The following is a 15201-nucleotide window of genomic DNA, read 5'->3' on the forward strand; positions in this document are numbered from 1 at the left end:
TTTCAGAATAGATGAGCCAGGGACATACTTACCACCTCGTTGCATCACACTCTGTAAGTGTTTGGACACTGAGATCATTTGGGTTAGTTTTATACTATAATAAGAACATCGCTTCAATAAATGACTCGCGAATCACAAATAAATTGCAAAGAGTTTTGGGGTTTCGTTATCATGACATATTATTTAAATGTTTTGAGAATCCAAAGAAATCTCTGTACACAAGAGACGAGGCAGAGCAGATGCTGCATTGAAAACAGACATAACTGTGCAGTGAAAATCACTGCACGGGCTTCGGGAGTCTTCTAACGAGCATTGTCAGTGAACACCGTTTGTAACTGAATCAGCAAATCCGTGTTAAAGCTTCTATGTATCCTGAACTTTTGCAACAAAGAAAAACAACAAATACTATTCAGGCGAGATCTAAAGATCACCACTTCCTCTGGGCCCAAGCTCATTTTTGATGTGGAATGATGTCGAAGACAACTGCCCTGTGGTCTGGTGACTCACAATCTGACAAAACAAGGGTGTTGCATCTTACGGAGGAGCAATAGTGTACATGGCATGGGTAATTTGCACGTGTGAAGGCACCGTTAATGCTGAACAGTGCTGTTTATGTTTTGGTGCAACATGTGATCATCTAGATGATGCGCTTTTTCAGAGAAGACAATGTCAAACCACATTCAGCATGACTTCACCCGATCCAGGTGCTAACCTTGCCTGCCTCCTGTCCAACCCTGAAACCCCTTGAAAAACATTTGATGTGCAAGAAAAGAAAATATATTTGACTAAGAAGCACAGAATTGTTGTGTCATACAAGAGTGGGAAAACATTTAACTTACAAAACTACTGCTCTTGCATGATCTTCAGTTTACAAATGCTTACAGGGTGTGGTTAGAAGAAGAGGTGATGCAACACTGTGGTCAACTTGTTTGTGTCACTACTTTTTTTTAAAGCATATTGCTGGTGAACACATGTTTGAACAATAACATTTCTCAGTCTTCACACTTGGCATGTTCTTTTTGCACTATTTCCAAACTAGGATAAGGTGTTTCTTATCTATTTATTTTTCACAATGTGCCTTAATTCCTATTCATCTAATTATTTTTGTACGGAGGTTGTGCATGAATAGTATACTTAGCAATAAACGTGATGTAGAGTATCGTAAGAAAAAAAACCTAAGTCGTGTATCATGAGTATAAGGTTATGGCTCTTAATTACACTATCATCATAAATTACTGAAATTAATTATATTGTAATGTATGCAATTTAATATTAGATGTATTCGTGTTTATAACAGCTTGGTTAATCATACCTGTTTACTTTTTTTGACGTGACCTCCGCCTCCTAACCTCAGAACTGACATGATCAAGCGTCAGTTACACACGTGATCAGGAGAGTGGAAACGACAATACGCATGCGCACACGTTGGGCCCGCCCTCCTCTCTTCCAGTCTCTTGGCCGCGAAGCGCCTGGTCGGAATGGCGGCTCTTTTGGAATCTCTTCTTTCACGGAAAGCGCATATTAAAAATGTCCTGGACTGGTTGAAGAATGACGACGTACGTATGAGACGGTTAGGATTGATATGAGAGCATCATTTCCGACGGGCATGCCTTTGGGTGGCGTGTTTTATGAGATGACACAGCCCGCAACTGTTTGTAAACAAAACTTTTAGCTGCCAAGCTAGCAAGTCACGTTAGCTGTGGATTGCATGCACTCCATATGGCATATGAGATGCTTTGTAGCCAACTTCCCCTATGATTGGATTGAATTATTTTGCGCATAAACTGATTATAAGATACAATAACTAGTTGGTGCTGTTATCATTAATGCTGTATACAGGTTTTACACGCAGTTAGACATTGTTAGCTGATGTATTGTTAGCGAGGTCAGATCCTTGTTTTCTGCACACACCTAAAGCAGTTAGTGATTACTTAATATTTTTGGTGTATCATGGGTGAAATAGCATCGATGCTCTGATCCCCTTTAACTTTATAACTGATCTATCTCTCACAGTCCGTTTTGTAACCATTGTTTCTCGCTCGTTAACAGGTGGGTGACAAGCTGTCGTTCAGTGAAGCCGGACTGACAGTTCACAAACTTGAATTTGTCTCTTTCCTCTTGAATTTCTTGAGAGAGCAGAGCAGTCAAGCACTTACCCATGGCCCGGCCACACCAGCTAAGACCCCCAGCCGGTCAAGACCTGCTGCCCAGACTCAGGGCTTCTCTGACAAGAAGACTTTTAGGCCTGCTGGCGGTGGAGTTGGCTCGCGGAGTGCCAGCAGGGTCCAGCTTTTTTCTCCAGCCGCATCTGTGTCACCTGGGAGTGAGTGGGATGCTGCTGGTCAGTCAGGTTCCCAGTGTCTGAGCGGGGTTAGTGCCTTCAGCAGCCCCTCTTTTTCCACAGCATGTAGCCCTGCTTCCAGGCCGTCGGGCTCTGAGCGCCGCCATGGGCAGAGGATCAGTCTCGGCGACTACATGGTTTCTCCTCCTGAACTACAACACAGCCCAAACTTCCAGCCACATAAGGGCCGCAAGAAGAGTGGTGTCGGCACAGCAGTTGGGGGACAAGGGAGATATGGAGGGGAACGGGGGGGACATCATAGTGATGAGACTGGACGTTGGGAGCCTGGAGGGAGGAGAGCGGTAAAAGGAGGGGGCTACAGCAAAATAAGCGAGGTTTCCCCCACAAATGCAAGTCAGCTCAATTTCAGCAACTTGGAAGATTTCCCTCCTATCGGGTCATCACCCATTTCTCCTGCGTGAGTCAAAACAGCTCTAAGATTAGTAAAAACTGCACATCGGTTTTGTTAATCTCGTTTCAGTTTGCCTGACAGCTTTTCTGTTTCTCCTCCAGGACATCGAAGCCGTCTCGGAGAATAAACCCAACACCAGTCAGTGCGGAACGGCCACACTCTAAACCAAAGACCTGCTTCACATCCACCCCATTCAGGAAACCTTCGAGCCCTACGCCAGGAGTAGAAGCACCCGAGGGGCCAATGACTGGGGGTAGTCCTCTGAGCCTGCAGGAAGAGAGGGAATTACTCAAAAGAGAGAAGTAGGTGCACATGTATATTTAGTCTTGTTATTTCGACACAAAGGAGGAAGCAGTAGTTATCATTTCCTTTTGCTGCGGCCACTGCTACATCCCAATGATGACTGTTTGATAGTCTTATTGATAAGTTCTGTCTTCAAAAGTTCATGAAAGCTGCTGTTGTATGACCAGAGGTGTATTCTTTGCAGGACAAAGCGCGCCCAGCAGGTCGCCTCTCCTCTGCCGCCGTCTGTGGACCCTTGCACCCCAACAAAGACGGGGGTTAGGACAGGACCTAAAGTTACGCCAGATCTGCAGACGGTTTGTCCTACACCATCCAAAGTCACGTTCTCCTCAGAGCTGGATCTTTTGGCTGAGCTGTACTGTACCTGCATATCTGGTAAGTAACCACAAGGGTGCAGTATTGAGCTAAGTAAGAAATAATGCTGTGGACACAGTTTAGCTTGTCTGAGTAACATGAGTGCGAAAGAAGTTGAATGAACTCAAACTGATGCCTGCTAACAAGATCCTGCCAAGAGTTCTTTAAAAGAAATTCCAAACCAATGTTTTTTCTTAATGTGTTTTGCAGAAAATTTAGTGCCGAACATTTTCCTGGAGCTCTTCTTTGTGATGCAGTTGCTTACGTCTCGGTCTCCTCATTCTCAGAGTGATGAAGAGCAGGAAAGTTTGTGCGCCGTAAACCCAGGTCTGCCGTTCCCTCCGACTTATTAGCCTCGTCACGTTGAGACGTCGGGATTAAGGTTTTCATCTAAAACGGAGCTACTTCTCTTTCCCTTGCAGATGTTCTGGAAAGACGCTACCTGAGACAAGTGCACAATTGTGTCTATTTTGCGGCGAAGGTTCTGGAAAATCAGTTCAAGTGAGTGACTTTTTAAAAAAAATGAATTATTATTGTATTTTTTTGCAGAACAGTGCACAGATTTTTTTCCCACTTGAGGGATGTATCGTCGGTGATCCTTAACCAACAGCTTCTTGTTCTTTGCAAGGTTGTTGGCTCATTTGGACAAGTGCACCTTGCGTATGCTGGCAGAGAACGAACGGGTGGCTTCTTTCTCTCCAGACCTCAGGGACCGCCTCACTCAGGCACAGGATAAAAGCACAGCTAAGGTATCACAAACGGGCAGTTTTTGCTTTTTGAAATACAATAAAACATCCTTCCAATCCGCCAACCTGTTTATAAAACAATGCCTGTTTAGTATTTATAAGTATTTTTTTTTGTAATAATGTTTGAAAGAGGTTTCCGATGTGCAGCAAGTCTTTATTGATTTATTTTTGTGCCATCCATCACAGATTTAGTTTTGACATGTTCAAAGTGTTTTTTTTTTCTATTCCAGCTCTCTCCCTCGGTGCCCACTTTCATCCACTCGGTTCCATTCCAGCCTGCCACTGACAACCGGTCCAATTTCGGCAGCGACAAGGCCTTCCACACCTTTAAAAAACAGAGGTACATCACAATGTTCTTGTCCCTAATAATTCCTTTAAGGTCAGACAGAAAGATTCAAGCAAAAGCTGCCAACATTTACTGATTGTGTCTTTGATTGGTATGTGGTGTGTTGTTCTAAGATAATCTTGTATTTGACCGTTTTGGCCCTCCTCTCAGGGATATTTTTTACGAAGTGCTGCGAGAATGGGAGGATCTTCACAAAGAACCGGGGTGGAGTTTTGATGCAACGCTCGGCGGTAGAATCAGGCAGGTGCAATTAATCATTTGCTTCCCGATCTCCTCCCGACGAATCACGTCCGTTTAAGCGCAGATAAACGGTTCCCGTTTAATGGAGTACCTCGTTTCTGTCGCCTCTTACAGGGGAATGATGAACCAGCTCACCTCTGCGGGGAACCATTCCCATTTCGCTCGTCTGTTCCTGAAGCAGCTTATTCAGGTAGACCGGCGCCTCCTCAAAACTTCAGCCGTGCACTTGAACAGTCGCGCTATAACGTGCTAAATCTGCCGCTTCCTTAGATGTGTAAAGGCCCCCGTGTAAACGGCTCTCCCGGAGATACTCCTGATGCCGACCTGCTCGGCATGCTGGGAGCTGATAGCCTGGGTCGACTGAAGCGCCTCGAGGAGCGTCTCATTCAGCCTCATGGAGTCGTTGGTCCCTGCCCTCCTCCATCTTTTCCAGGTCACCAGGAATTCTTCAGGGATTTCATACAGACAGCCAGCTGGTGAGACATTAGATGATACGTAGATATGATTATTTGCGCCGTATGATCTCAGAAATGCGAAGTGAACACACGATGAAACAAGCAGGCATCGCCTAACATGTCTTGAATGTGCAACAGCTGTCAGCTGAACCAGCACCTCCAGGACAGCCTGTGTCGCCAGCTCCTCCAGCTCGATGAGGTGTCCATACTGAGCCCACCGGCTTCCATCGGGGAGGGAGAGGAGGAGGAAGATGGAGACATGGAGCAGCAGGTATGCTGTCCCGAGTACCTTCTTCATTTGACTTTCTTGCTAAGAATTTTAGCATGGACAGCCCACATGGCTGCACGCCCTCTCTGTCCGTTCCGAAAAGATGAATCAGTCCGCTGTTTGTAATTGAACCTTTTGTCAGGATGAGAAGCAGAGATTCTCCTCAGTGCTGCTCCAAGCTCGTCTTTTGGCAAAGTTCCTGGGCTTCATCTCCTTTCTGCCCTACCAAACGTCTGAGAGACCGTCCAGGGAGATACTGGAGACGTCCGTCACCCTGCGCAGCAAGGTGAGGCGGAGGCGGTGACCGCACCCTGCATTTTGAACAAAGTCAGCAACAGAAAAGATGATTTTCCCCCCCGAATGTTTTTAGTTAGGAAATTTCTGGTGAGAAACGTGTTCCCTGTCATCGGCGTTTGTTTTCTCGGCCTCACAGAGCACGCCGGTGCTGGATGTGTGTGCTGTGTTGAGCAACAGCATGAGGAGGAGGCGCACCATCCTGACTGTTCCCTGGCTGGTGGAGTTCCTCTCCATGTTGGACTTCGTCGGCCCTTTGCTGCTCTGCTACCGGACCGTACTGGGTACCCTGCTTCTGCTATACAGGTTTGGTTGCACTCATACCCTCACTAAAATGCCCCGTCAACATCCTTTTTGTGCTTCTATGAACGCTGAACAGGCTTTGCTTTGCTCATAGGAGAATGCTGCTGAAGCGATGTGAGGAAATGTGTTACCTGAACAAGCTTCTGCTGGTGTCGGTGTTGGGGTGGCTCTTCCAGGTGAGACGTGCCTGAGGATCATCTTCGTTGCATTGCTTTACGGTATCGTGCGCATTAACCTGCTGCATTTGAACTTGTGCAGATCCCTGTGATCCCTGAGGACATTTTCTTCACCAGCGAGTTCACTGCGGCGGCTGTGGTGGAGGACAGCAGCTCAAGTTCTGCAGGACTTGTAAGGAAAAAGGTTTTTTTTGTCTCCCCCCTCAAAAAAAACCTGCTTGTTTTACCTGGATGTATTGTCTGTTTATTTGTAGGACAGCAGTCCCCTGGTGGATCAGCAGCTTCTTCATACATGTTGTCCATTTCTGGGTGAGTAGCAATCTTTTTTAATTTATTTTATGGCACGCGTTTAGAAGCCAGACAGTTTTGGATCCCATTTGATGTGTTCAAACACCGCAGCGTAACATATTGTGGATACACGCTCTGCTTTGCCTCCATCTGCTCAGGTGAGTTTCGTAAGCTTCTAGCTGCCTTTGTGTCTGGCAGCTCTGCCAAGAGTGGAGGAATTATCCGCAAGATTACCCCCACTTCTGCCGAACTCAAAGACACGCCGACTGCTAACCGATCGCAGCAGAAACTGCAGGTGCGCCGGCGAGAGACTTTGTACGTACACCTTTGCAATGCCATCGAGTTCCCTGTGTGTCCTGAACCGAATGCTTGAATGCGACAGGTGGATCTGGAGCAGGCCTTCTTCCACAACCAGCCTTCGTCGCTGCGCCGCACCGTGGAGTTTGTGGCCGAGAGGGTTGGATCCAATGCTGTCAAGCATATGAAGTCAGTATCACAGAGCTGAGGGGTTGGTTGGGTGCGATAATGACACATCAGCCGCGATGCCTTTCCAGGTTTTCAGGCCGTTGATTTCTAGATTAAGCGTAACTTGGACACTTTTATAGTTCCTTTGAACCGTCTCCCGCCAAATAATCTTTTGGAATTGAGACGGACTTTCACAATATTGGTTAATCGTCCCACAACTTTGGTTGGTTGCCTGCCTAAGAGCCTGGAAGCTGTTCAACGCTCCAACATTACCAGCACTTTAGACGGCAGCTGGTGTGTAAATGTGCTCGATATACGCAGTTCCTTTCGGCATGAGCACATTTCTTGTGGAGACTTGAGCGTGCTCGTTCGTTCACGTGCTTCTTCATTTATGTGCACCATTTCAACAGAGCTACATTGGTGAGTGAATTGGTGGACAGAGGAGAGAAGATGCTGAGAGATGGACTCGGGTCACCAAGCTCGAATCCTTCAAAGCTAAACGACTCCATCTGCGCTCAGCTGTGCGATTCCGGCCTGGATGCTTTGGAACGAGCCACCAGGTACAACGGGGTCTTTTACAAGTATCCTGCTGTTCCTCCACGGAGCAGAGATGTGATGAGCTGTTGGACACATTTTCAGTAGCCAGTATATGCAGATGTGCTCATGTCTAGTGGTTGTTGAGGAAAGAACAACTCATTTGAAACGGTTCAGGATTTCTCATCATTTGTCGTTTCACTCCTGTTTGAGAACCTTTCGGGCGGGGGGGGGGCATTTTGTGTTTTGTAGATTTTGCAATGAGAAGAGCCCCGAAGCCATACGGATCCTGCTCCCTGCCGAGACCTCATCAACGGTAATTTCAGAAAATAAAGGCTGACAGTAACGCAAATGCTACTTCTGCGCGTTTTGCGTTGTCGATGCAAAAACGCGCAGAAGTAGCATTTGTGTTGGCGTGGACACTTTTGTGTCGTTTTGCATTCATGGCCTTGCAACATTAAACTCCTTCTCAGGTCCTGGCGACATCTGAAGACATCACCAAACGTCTCGCTGCAGAAAAGGCCTGCGGCTGGCTCTCTGCCAACATTACAGGTAGCAAGTTAACGATCCGTTTCCTTGTAAAGAAAATACGAAGCTTTACATTCCTGCACACCTATTTTTCTAGTGTAAAACGTAGGTCAGCATTTGAAGCAAGGCTTACTCAAGTTCTAGGGATGAAGGGATGAAAGATTGTTCTCTGCAGGATCTGTAATGGAGACACTAAAACATGTACAAACTGTGTTGCTATGCGGTCCTTTAAAAGAATGAACTTTGATAGTCTCAGTGCTGCTGGGATCGTGCAACAGGAAGTCTCCTCCAGCGTGTAAGAAAAGGAAAAAAAGGAAACCAATACTGTTGCCTCCTGGTGGGGGGGGGGGGAGACCCATTTAAAGTTTAATTCTGTTCTGTCTGCAAAGCGCTCGTAAGGCGAGAATGGAAGAGCAGGTACGATCGCGTCATGAAGGCCCTCGGCAGCCCTGCAGCTCCAGACTCTGCGGTCGAGCTGGTCGCTCAGGAACCGGCGACTACTCCCAAGAAGAAGCAAGGGGGTGAGAGAGCCATGTCCTGCCCCCCTGGGTGTGACCACAGTGCTTCACTGCCCTCCGACGTCCTCATTGAGATTAAGGTACGCTTGTTTTTTTTTTTTTAAGTTAATCTTTAGCTGCTACAACAGAGGCAGCTGACTGGGATTTTCTGAATTTTAGTGTTCCATCTGAAACCTTGTCGGGACAGCTTAGCGTTTGTTTGACCCCAAACGTTGAGCGGAGAGTCCCAATAAACTTTCCACTGAAGTCAAATTGAACGGCTTGTGCCTGAACACCGGATTTTTGGTTAACGTAGGAGCTGCTGAGCATCGCTGTCGGCCCCAGGACTGACGAGGAGCTGCCGACCGGCTCTCAGCTCACAGCGCTGCTGCGCAGAGTAGGAGGCACGCTGGCCTGCAGAAAGGTACACGAGAGCAGCAAAAGAACACCTGTGCTGAGTTTATCGATTTGTTTCTTTTTCTTTTTTCATTATTTTTTGCCTCACACCGTTTTTCTTTTATCTCTTTATTTAGTTCTTGACAGTGTTGTCTGAGCAGATGCTTCTGAACTCTTCTGTGCTACTGGCCTGCAAACTGGGTAAGAGATTCCAAGCTGGGATGGTTAAGATTTTCATTGTAGGGGGATGTTTGGGATGTTTGGGATGTGTACGATATGACGTCTTCTTATGCACTGATCATTTTCAGTCTCATTCATTTGCTGCTCAAGTGCAGATGTGATGAAATGTGCTTCACAGACCTGATCATCAGCTGTGTGTGTGTTTGTGTGTGTTTGTAGTTTCTGGAGAGCTGCCAGTGCTGCCTCTGTCAGGGTGCGGCGGACATGGCGGGCTTGTTGTGGATCCTGGTTCAGGGTCGGAGCCTCCCGTCTCAGAACTGCTGGAGCAGCTCGCTGAGCTGTGGGAGAGAGACTGCTGTTCCTCCGCCCCCCTCCATCAGCTCCTCACCCCTCTCGTGGTCACCGCTGTGCTGAAGGCCAGCGACACAGAGGTACGAGGAATGCTACAGACGGGTTTATGATGCTGCTGTGTGTCGTTTTCCTCACCAGAATAGTGTGTATTCTTGTTTTTGAACCCTGCACGAAGGCTGGAAGGCAACAAATGTGCGTTGTGCAGATGACCTTTTAAAAGCAATTAAAATCCTTGTTTAGTAAATTCTAAAAAAGCGAATCATAGAAGAACCTGAGAAGAACCAGGTGTCATGGTAATTTGACCGGTGTGGTTTCCTCCTTTAAGGTTCTGATAGTGAAGGAGCAAGGAGTGGGATTCAGAGTTTTGGATTTCCATACTAAAGAAAACGTTGTTATATTATATCAAAGCATTTCATCCAACAGATCACCCTAAACGGTGACACACTGTGAGGGAAAAACGTATCTAAAATCCCCCCCCCCACCCCCCCCCCCCCCCTTTCACACATGGACCGTTTTCCATTAATCTGCCGGCAGCTTGAGTGCTTCAGTGTAATGTGTGAATTACCCTCTTGGTGCTTCACCGTAACATTTTTGAAATGGAAATCAGACAAGGTCAGACTTGGTAGCAAAGGCCTTACATCACTGTCAATACGGGGGGGGGGGGGGGGGGGGGGGGGGGTGTCATCTGCTGCAGTCACATCGACTGGGTTAATGTGACGTATGATCAGCTGCTCAGAGAAATGCGAGGGGTCGAGATTAAATAAGCGAGTGGCGGCGCTCTTCAAAAAACGATCCTCCGCCACGATTATAGCCGCAGCACGAAGTCGCCTTTTACTCAGGATCGGAGATAAACGAACACGAAGGTTTTCTTTCAACAGTTCACCGTAACTCCTTCCGCCGCTGTCGCCGGCATGTCTGAATGAACAGGGAGGAGCATTAACCTAAAAGCTCACCCATGTGAGAATGACTGAATGATATCGCGTTAACGGACTGATGAAGCCATTCATGGTGCATATCTCATGTGTGGTGGTGTGTTTGTTGTCTTTATTTGAAGCTTTTGACCAACAGTTATGCAGTAGGTTGATGATACAGTAATCCAACATAACCTTATGCAGATCATTCACATATTTTTACACAAGAGGACCGACAGGAGCAGAGGCTGGAGACAGAAGGGGGTATCACATGGAACTTATGTGCCTGTGAGCCCTTCCAGCTCCTTCCTCCATCTTTAAACCTTTTCTATGACTGCTGCAGTGTCTGACTGTTTTGTAACCTGTTTCTCTGTTGTTGTGGGGTTTTTTTAGAAGTCGAACTACCTTTTCCTGGTTAGAAAGCTGGTGGACAGAGGGATACTGAGCGAGGACACGGTCATTTCTCATTGGATGAAACTAACTGACTTGGCCTTGCCAGCGGTGAGGCTTCATTGCGTTCTTCTTGTCACGTTTTCCTCCGGAAGCGTTTCTTCACAAGTTGTTTTTTTTGTTTTCCCTTGCATTGCGTTTCAGGAGCTGATCGAGAACTTTAAGCTGCAGTCAAAGAGTTTGAAACTGCCCCCGCCTCTGGCTGAGATGCAGCCGCGCATTGACAGGCTGCAGGTCTCCCATCAGACGGTAGAGGGAGCGACGTGACCACCAAACGACCCAGTATTCCACCGCCAACTTGTGTGTGTGTGTGTGTGTGTGTGTGTGTGAGATCACCACTTTGTCTTACGTCAAATCTGCCTGTGTTTTCTTCAAGTAGGAGGCGATTCCGGGTGACTTCTTCTTCTTTTTCAAACCCGTTTTACATTCAGCCTTTAAAAGCTTTTTGGTTTTAACTTGTGAAGTAAGCGCAGCCTCGTGAGTGTCTTTGTGTGTGAACCAGAGAGCTTTCAAAGTCTGGGATGGCAGCTTCGGATCACATAATTTCATCTTTAATGTAATGTGTGTGTGTGTGGGGATTAACACATTAAGGATTTCAAGATTTTTATTACTGAAATCACACAAGTAAGTTTGGGTTCACCTTAAAAAAGAACAACACAAATGTCTGGATTCACATTCGGAAGCAAGAAATCTAAGAGACCACCACCATCAACTGTTAAAAAAACAAACAAAAAAACCCAAAATGATGAAGCCAACTGGAGGAAACTAGTATCTAGTATTTTAGAGAAGCACTTTCACACTTTCACTGCCTTTGACCGCATGCTTTTGATGGCATGATAAATTTCTGAATGCACGAGTGCATTTGTGGCTGCTTTTGTTCACATTGAACTGTACTGTACTCTCTGCTGCTTTTAAACTGAAATATAGTTTTTTTATGTCACTGTGAAATTAAAATGAGTAATAAAGACGTATTTGCGTGCGAGTGAGGTTTTTATTTGTGTTATTTTGCAGTTAAAATGGTCATTAATGTGTAGTGTACTGCAAAGGTTCCCTCTGAAAACAGTTGGAGAATTCAAATACTAACAGGCATACAGCAAAGAAAAAAAAAAGAGAAAAGTTTTAAATGTGACTTAGGGAGGAGTATGGAGCAGCATCTCCGCCCTCCCCTCATGTGTGTCCGGCAGGAAGTTTCAGTCCCTTTGTGGACTGAAAGCAGAGTTTGGAGAGACGCGGCGGGCGGTTGGAGGTCCGACCGACTGGCTGAAGATGGCTTGAGCAGACGGAGGGAGGATGATGTCTGAGGAAAAGTCTCCCCGATACATCAGAATTCTTAATGAGACTCATTATGCTCACAGGAGAAGCGTCACTTGCTAGCGTTTCCCCACTCCCGTCAACTGCCGTGTTGTGTGTAAAAACTACCGCCAGACTTCATGGCAAACGTTAAAGTTGCCGTTCGGGTCCGTCCTCTCAACGCCAGGTGAGTTCCTCTGTTAGCTCGTTATTGACTCTGTTGGCTAATTTAAAGCCGTTTAAACGGCAGCTGTTAGATATGCTCTATCTGTCCAGGCTCTCACTTGTCTAGCTTAATGAAGTAAGTGCTGCCTGTTGTTGGTAAACATTACGCCTCTCGTGTTGCCTTTAGGGTCGGTTCCATTTTCTTCTGCGCCACTTTAATCAACGACCGTTAAGCTAACTGGACAGCTTTCTCAAACTCGTTAGTGGCAGCCAGGAACGAGTGGGTGCACATGGTGAATAATGACAACTGTGGCTGACAGTTGTGTCTGACTAAGCACGTTGTGTGGAGCTTTTGTGATTCCGAGTACAAGAAAAGCTTGGGTAGTTTTTTTTTAAATAAAAAAAGCAGCTCCTTTTTTATTTCTTCACAGCACAGCCATTATGCTAATGGGGTCTGTAATTAGACAGTAATTGTGATGAATTCAAAGCCCATCTACTGCTTGTCTATATGGCAGCACAATAGAATCAGTCTCACTCTTAATATGAACCCTTCACCCATACAATGAAGGGTTCTGCTGTATGTATTCAGTCATGAAACATTTCTATCCTGGTTTGTAGGGGGTCTCTTCCAGGATAATTGTCCCTTTCCATCTATAGGTGAGGAGGACTCACTTAAAGGTCGGGATTCGTGTGTTGTCACCTTCGCAGACATCAGATCTCAAGCTAGCACCACACCTATGGGAGATTTTGAACAACCATGCATTATGGTCATCAAAGCTCTTACTGTAATGAGGGAATATCTTTTGGGAGAATGATTTTCCATCCCGCTGGTAGAGTTCAAGAGCTCAACCATACATTGATTTGAACTGATTGAATGATAACCCAAAGGGGAAATTAACATGCTGCTGTGTATAGGACTAAAAGAAGAGTCATTAGTCATCATATTCAGTCCCTGCGGTGGACAAGGACGACCTGCTGCACCAATCTTTGTTGCAGCAGAGCTGAAGAAGCCTCTGCCTGAACACACTCCACTGTTTAATTGCCACGCTGTGCAGAGGGAGTGCAGGATTATTACTTTTTAATTAGTTTATATGAGTTTTCTTTCGTAATACTAAAGCAATAAGCCAGAGTAAACAAATGCTTGGTTTGTGTTTGTGTTTGTGTCTGCTCTTTATTTACTCAGAGGCATTTATGGAAACAGGCCCCCATCTTTTCTTTTTTTTTACTGTGCTGTTAACTCTGTTGAAGTGGCAAAGAAAGACGGAGAGGTTGTAAAGTTGCTTTACTCCTTTGGAACCACTCTGCGTTATCAGGCAAATTGCTACAGCATGCTGAATAACAGGTTTTGGAGGTGCCGTGTTATTGTGCACATATGAGCTCTGCAGTAATGCACTAAGTTTATTTGATCTGCGGCAGGATTGCTGAGGCTGCAGGCCATTAAGGTACCATAACAAAGCATTATCCAGGCTACCAAAGGCTGAACAATGATTCTTTCAACTGGTCTTCCTCGTGTTTTGCATGACAAAAGAAATTCTTATATCAAATGTTCACTGTCATGCAAATGAGCCTGTCCTGATTTACTGTAAGATTATGACATCGGCACTGTCCTCTGTGCTTCTCTTATTCTTAACTGGAGTATGTATATCCTCCCTTCATATGTTTGAATAGCAGCTTTCTGCATTGCAGAGATAACGTTAACACCAGCCCGCTCAGCTGCAGTCCTCATTCGATCACAGGCGTGTTGTTCTTTGTTTTAATTGATCAATAGGATTTTTAGCGGGTGACCCTGAGAACGCGGGCAGCATCTCACGCATGAAAGAAACACGCCAACCCAGCTGGAAAATGTTTCCAGTTTGGACCAAAACGCATTGAGATGAAGTTTACTACGTTTCGCCCCAAAAACCTCCTCTCTTTCATGCTGGTTAGAGCAACACTGAAGGTCGGTGGTTTTGGGTTGGGCCGCTGCTGGGGTTGGCAAAATGAGTTCCACGTGGTGAAGCACAGGGAGGGATGAAGAGCACAACAGCCTCCTCGTGTGCCCCTTTACCCACCGTGGAGATTGAGCTTTTGTATTACACTCACCGTCATTATCGCTCCCGGCGATCGCAATTCTCTCAGCTCCGTGCCATGATTGCCTCCGGTTTCCCATGTGTTGCATCAGACACGCTCGGTCCAGCTTGCTGGAGAACACACAGCGGAGTTGACCTTGTTTTACGCACACGCGAGGAGACACACTTGTCCAGAGTTGTTGTGCACTCTCTCAACTTTATGGAAACGGCCCAAGCTGCCTCGCCAGAGAAAGCCTCTGGGTAGCACCGGAGCCTTTTTTTTCCCATCCGAATGTGAAACTGGTCAGTTGCACTCCTGCGTGGTAATTTCATGGATCGGACGCATACGCAGACAAAGAGTCATTGTGTTAACTGTCTTGTGATAGCCTCAAGTCAAGGGGAGCAAGCCTAAATGTAACTGGACATCCCTCTCAGTTAGATCAACTGTGGCAAAAAAGGCATTTTAAAAGCAATTAGATATAGTGTGACTGGTAATAATACAGTTTCTGAATCTAAAGGGAAAGTTTTGCTATAGCTCTGTCCAGTTTGCGTTTGGGGTGGGAGATGCTGATCAATACTGATGGCATCTCTTGGATCCATTTCTCTCTAGTGGAAGCATGTGTTAATGTTTTCTCCAATTTGACTTCGCCCTTTTCATCAGCATTTATCACATTCGCTTACACTTGAAGCAAAGCCAATTTCTTTTTTTGCCCCCCCCCCCCCCCCCCCCCTTTTTTTTTTTTTTCTAACAGGGAGAGCGCTGATGGAGGACGCCTAGCAGTTCAGGTGGAGGATAAATTTGTGAGGATTCGAAATGTGAAGGTGAGTATTGCTGCCTAGAAGCAGAGCAACTGCATTTA

At 46.1% G+C, this 15201-nt stretch overlaps 2 protein-coding genes across 3 annotated transcripts in view; both read left to right on the forward strand.

Moving 5' to 3' along the window:
* The first annotated feature begins 1441 nt into the window (after positions 1-1441).
* On the forward strand, positions 1442-11818 carry cdan1 (codanin 1). 2 transcript variants are annotated; one of them, XM_072365043.1, is made up of 28 exons: positions 1442-1556; positions 2050-2759; positions 2855-3055; positions 3241-3431; positions 3621-3737; positions 3833-3911; positions 4039-4159; positions 4387-4496; positions 4653-4742; positions 4857-4932; positions 5013-5218; positions 5336-5468; positions 5608-5751; positions 5899-6065; positions 6157-6238; positions 6321-6410; positions 6493-6547; positions 6685-6821; positions 6909-7012; positions 7402-7551; positions 7778-7841; positions 7999-8077; positions 8443-8651; positions 8867-8974; positions 9084-9147; positions 9346-9557; positions 10782-10889; positions 10983-11818. In XM_072365043.1, the coding sequence occupies exons 1-28, from the start codon at positions 1479-1481 to the stop codon at positions 11103-11105; spliced, it is 4008 nt and encodes a 1335-aa protein (XP_072221144.1). In that variant the 5' UTR covers positions 1442-1478; the 3' UTR covers positions 11106-11818. The 2 variants fall into 2 exon arrangements, with proteins under 2 accessions (XP_072221144.1, XP_072221145.1); XM_072365044.1 differs by having other exon boundaries at positions 9355-9557.
* Positions 11819-12070: 252 nt separating this feature from the next.
* Positions 12071-15201, forward strand: part of stard9 (StAR-related lipid transfer (START) domain containing 9) — a 36708-nt gene continuing 33577 nt past the window's right edge. Inside the window, exons 1-2 of the mRNA XM_072364691.1 lie at positions 12071-12315; positions 15094-15163. Coding sequence (XP_072220792.1) covers positions 12269-12315; positions 15094-15163 — 117 coding nt within the window. The 5' untranslated portion in view covers positions 12071-12268. The remainder of the gene's footprint in view (positions 12316-15093; positions 15164-15201) is intronic.

Source organism: Leuresthes tenuis, unplaced genomic scaffold (assembly GCF_036924035.1).
Source record: "Leuresthes tenuis unplaced genomic scaffold, fLeuTen1.0.hap1 SCAF_15, whole genome shotgun sequence".
In the NCBI taxonomy this organism is placed as follows: Eukaryota; Metazoa; Chordata; class Actinopteri; order Atheriniformes; family Atherinopsidae; genus Leuresthes; species Leuresthes tenuis.

What these genes read in the sequence shown, in the direction of transcription:
- cdan1 (XM_072365043.1), top strand. Translation starts at nt 1,479, where the DNA reads ATGGCGGCTCTTTTGGAATCTCTTCTTTCACGGAAAGCGCATATTAAA. An exon ending in TTTGTGCGCCGTAAACCCAG is followed by an intron (nt 3,738 to 3,832) that starts GTCTGCCGTTCC and finishes TTTCCCTTGCAG; the next exon opens with ATGTTCTGGAAAGACGCTAC. An exon ending in CACACCTTTAAAAAACAGAG is followed by an intron (nt 4,497 to 4,652) that starts GTACATCACAAT and finishes CCCTCCTCTCAG; the next exon opens with GGATATTTTTTACGAAGTGC.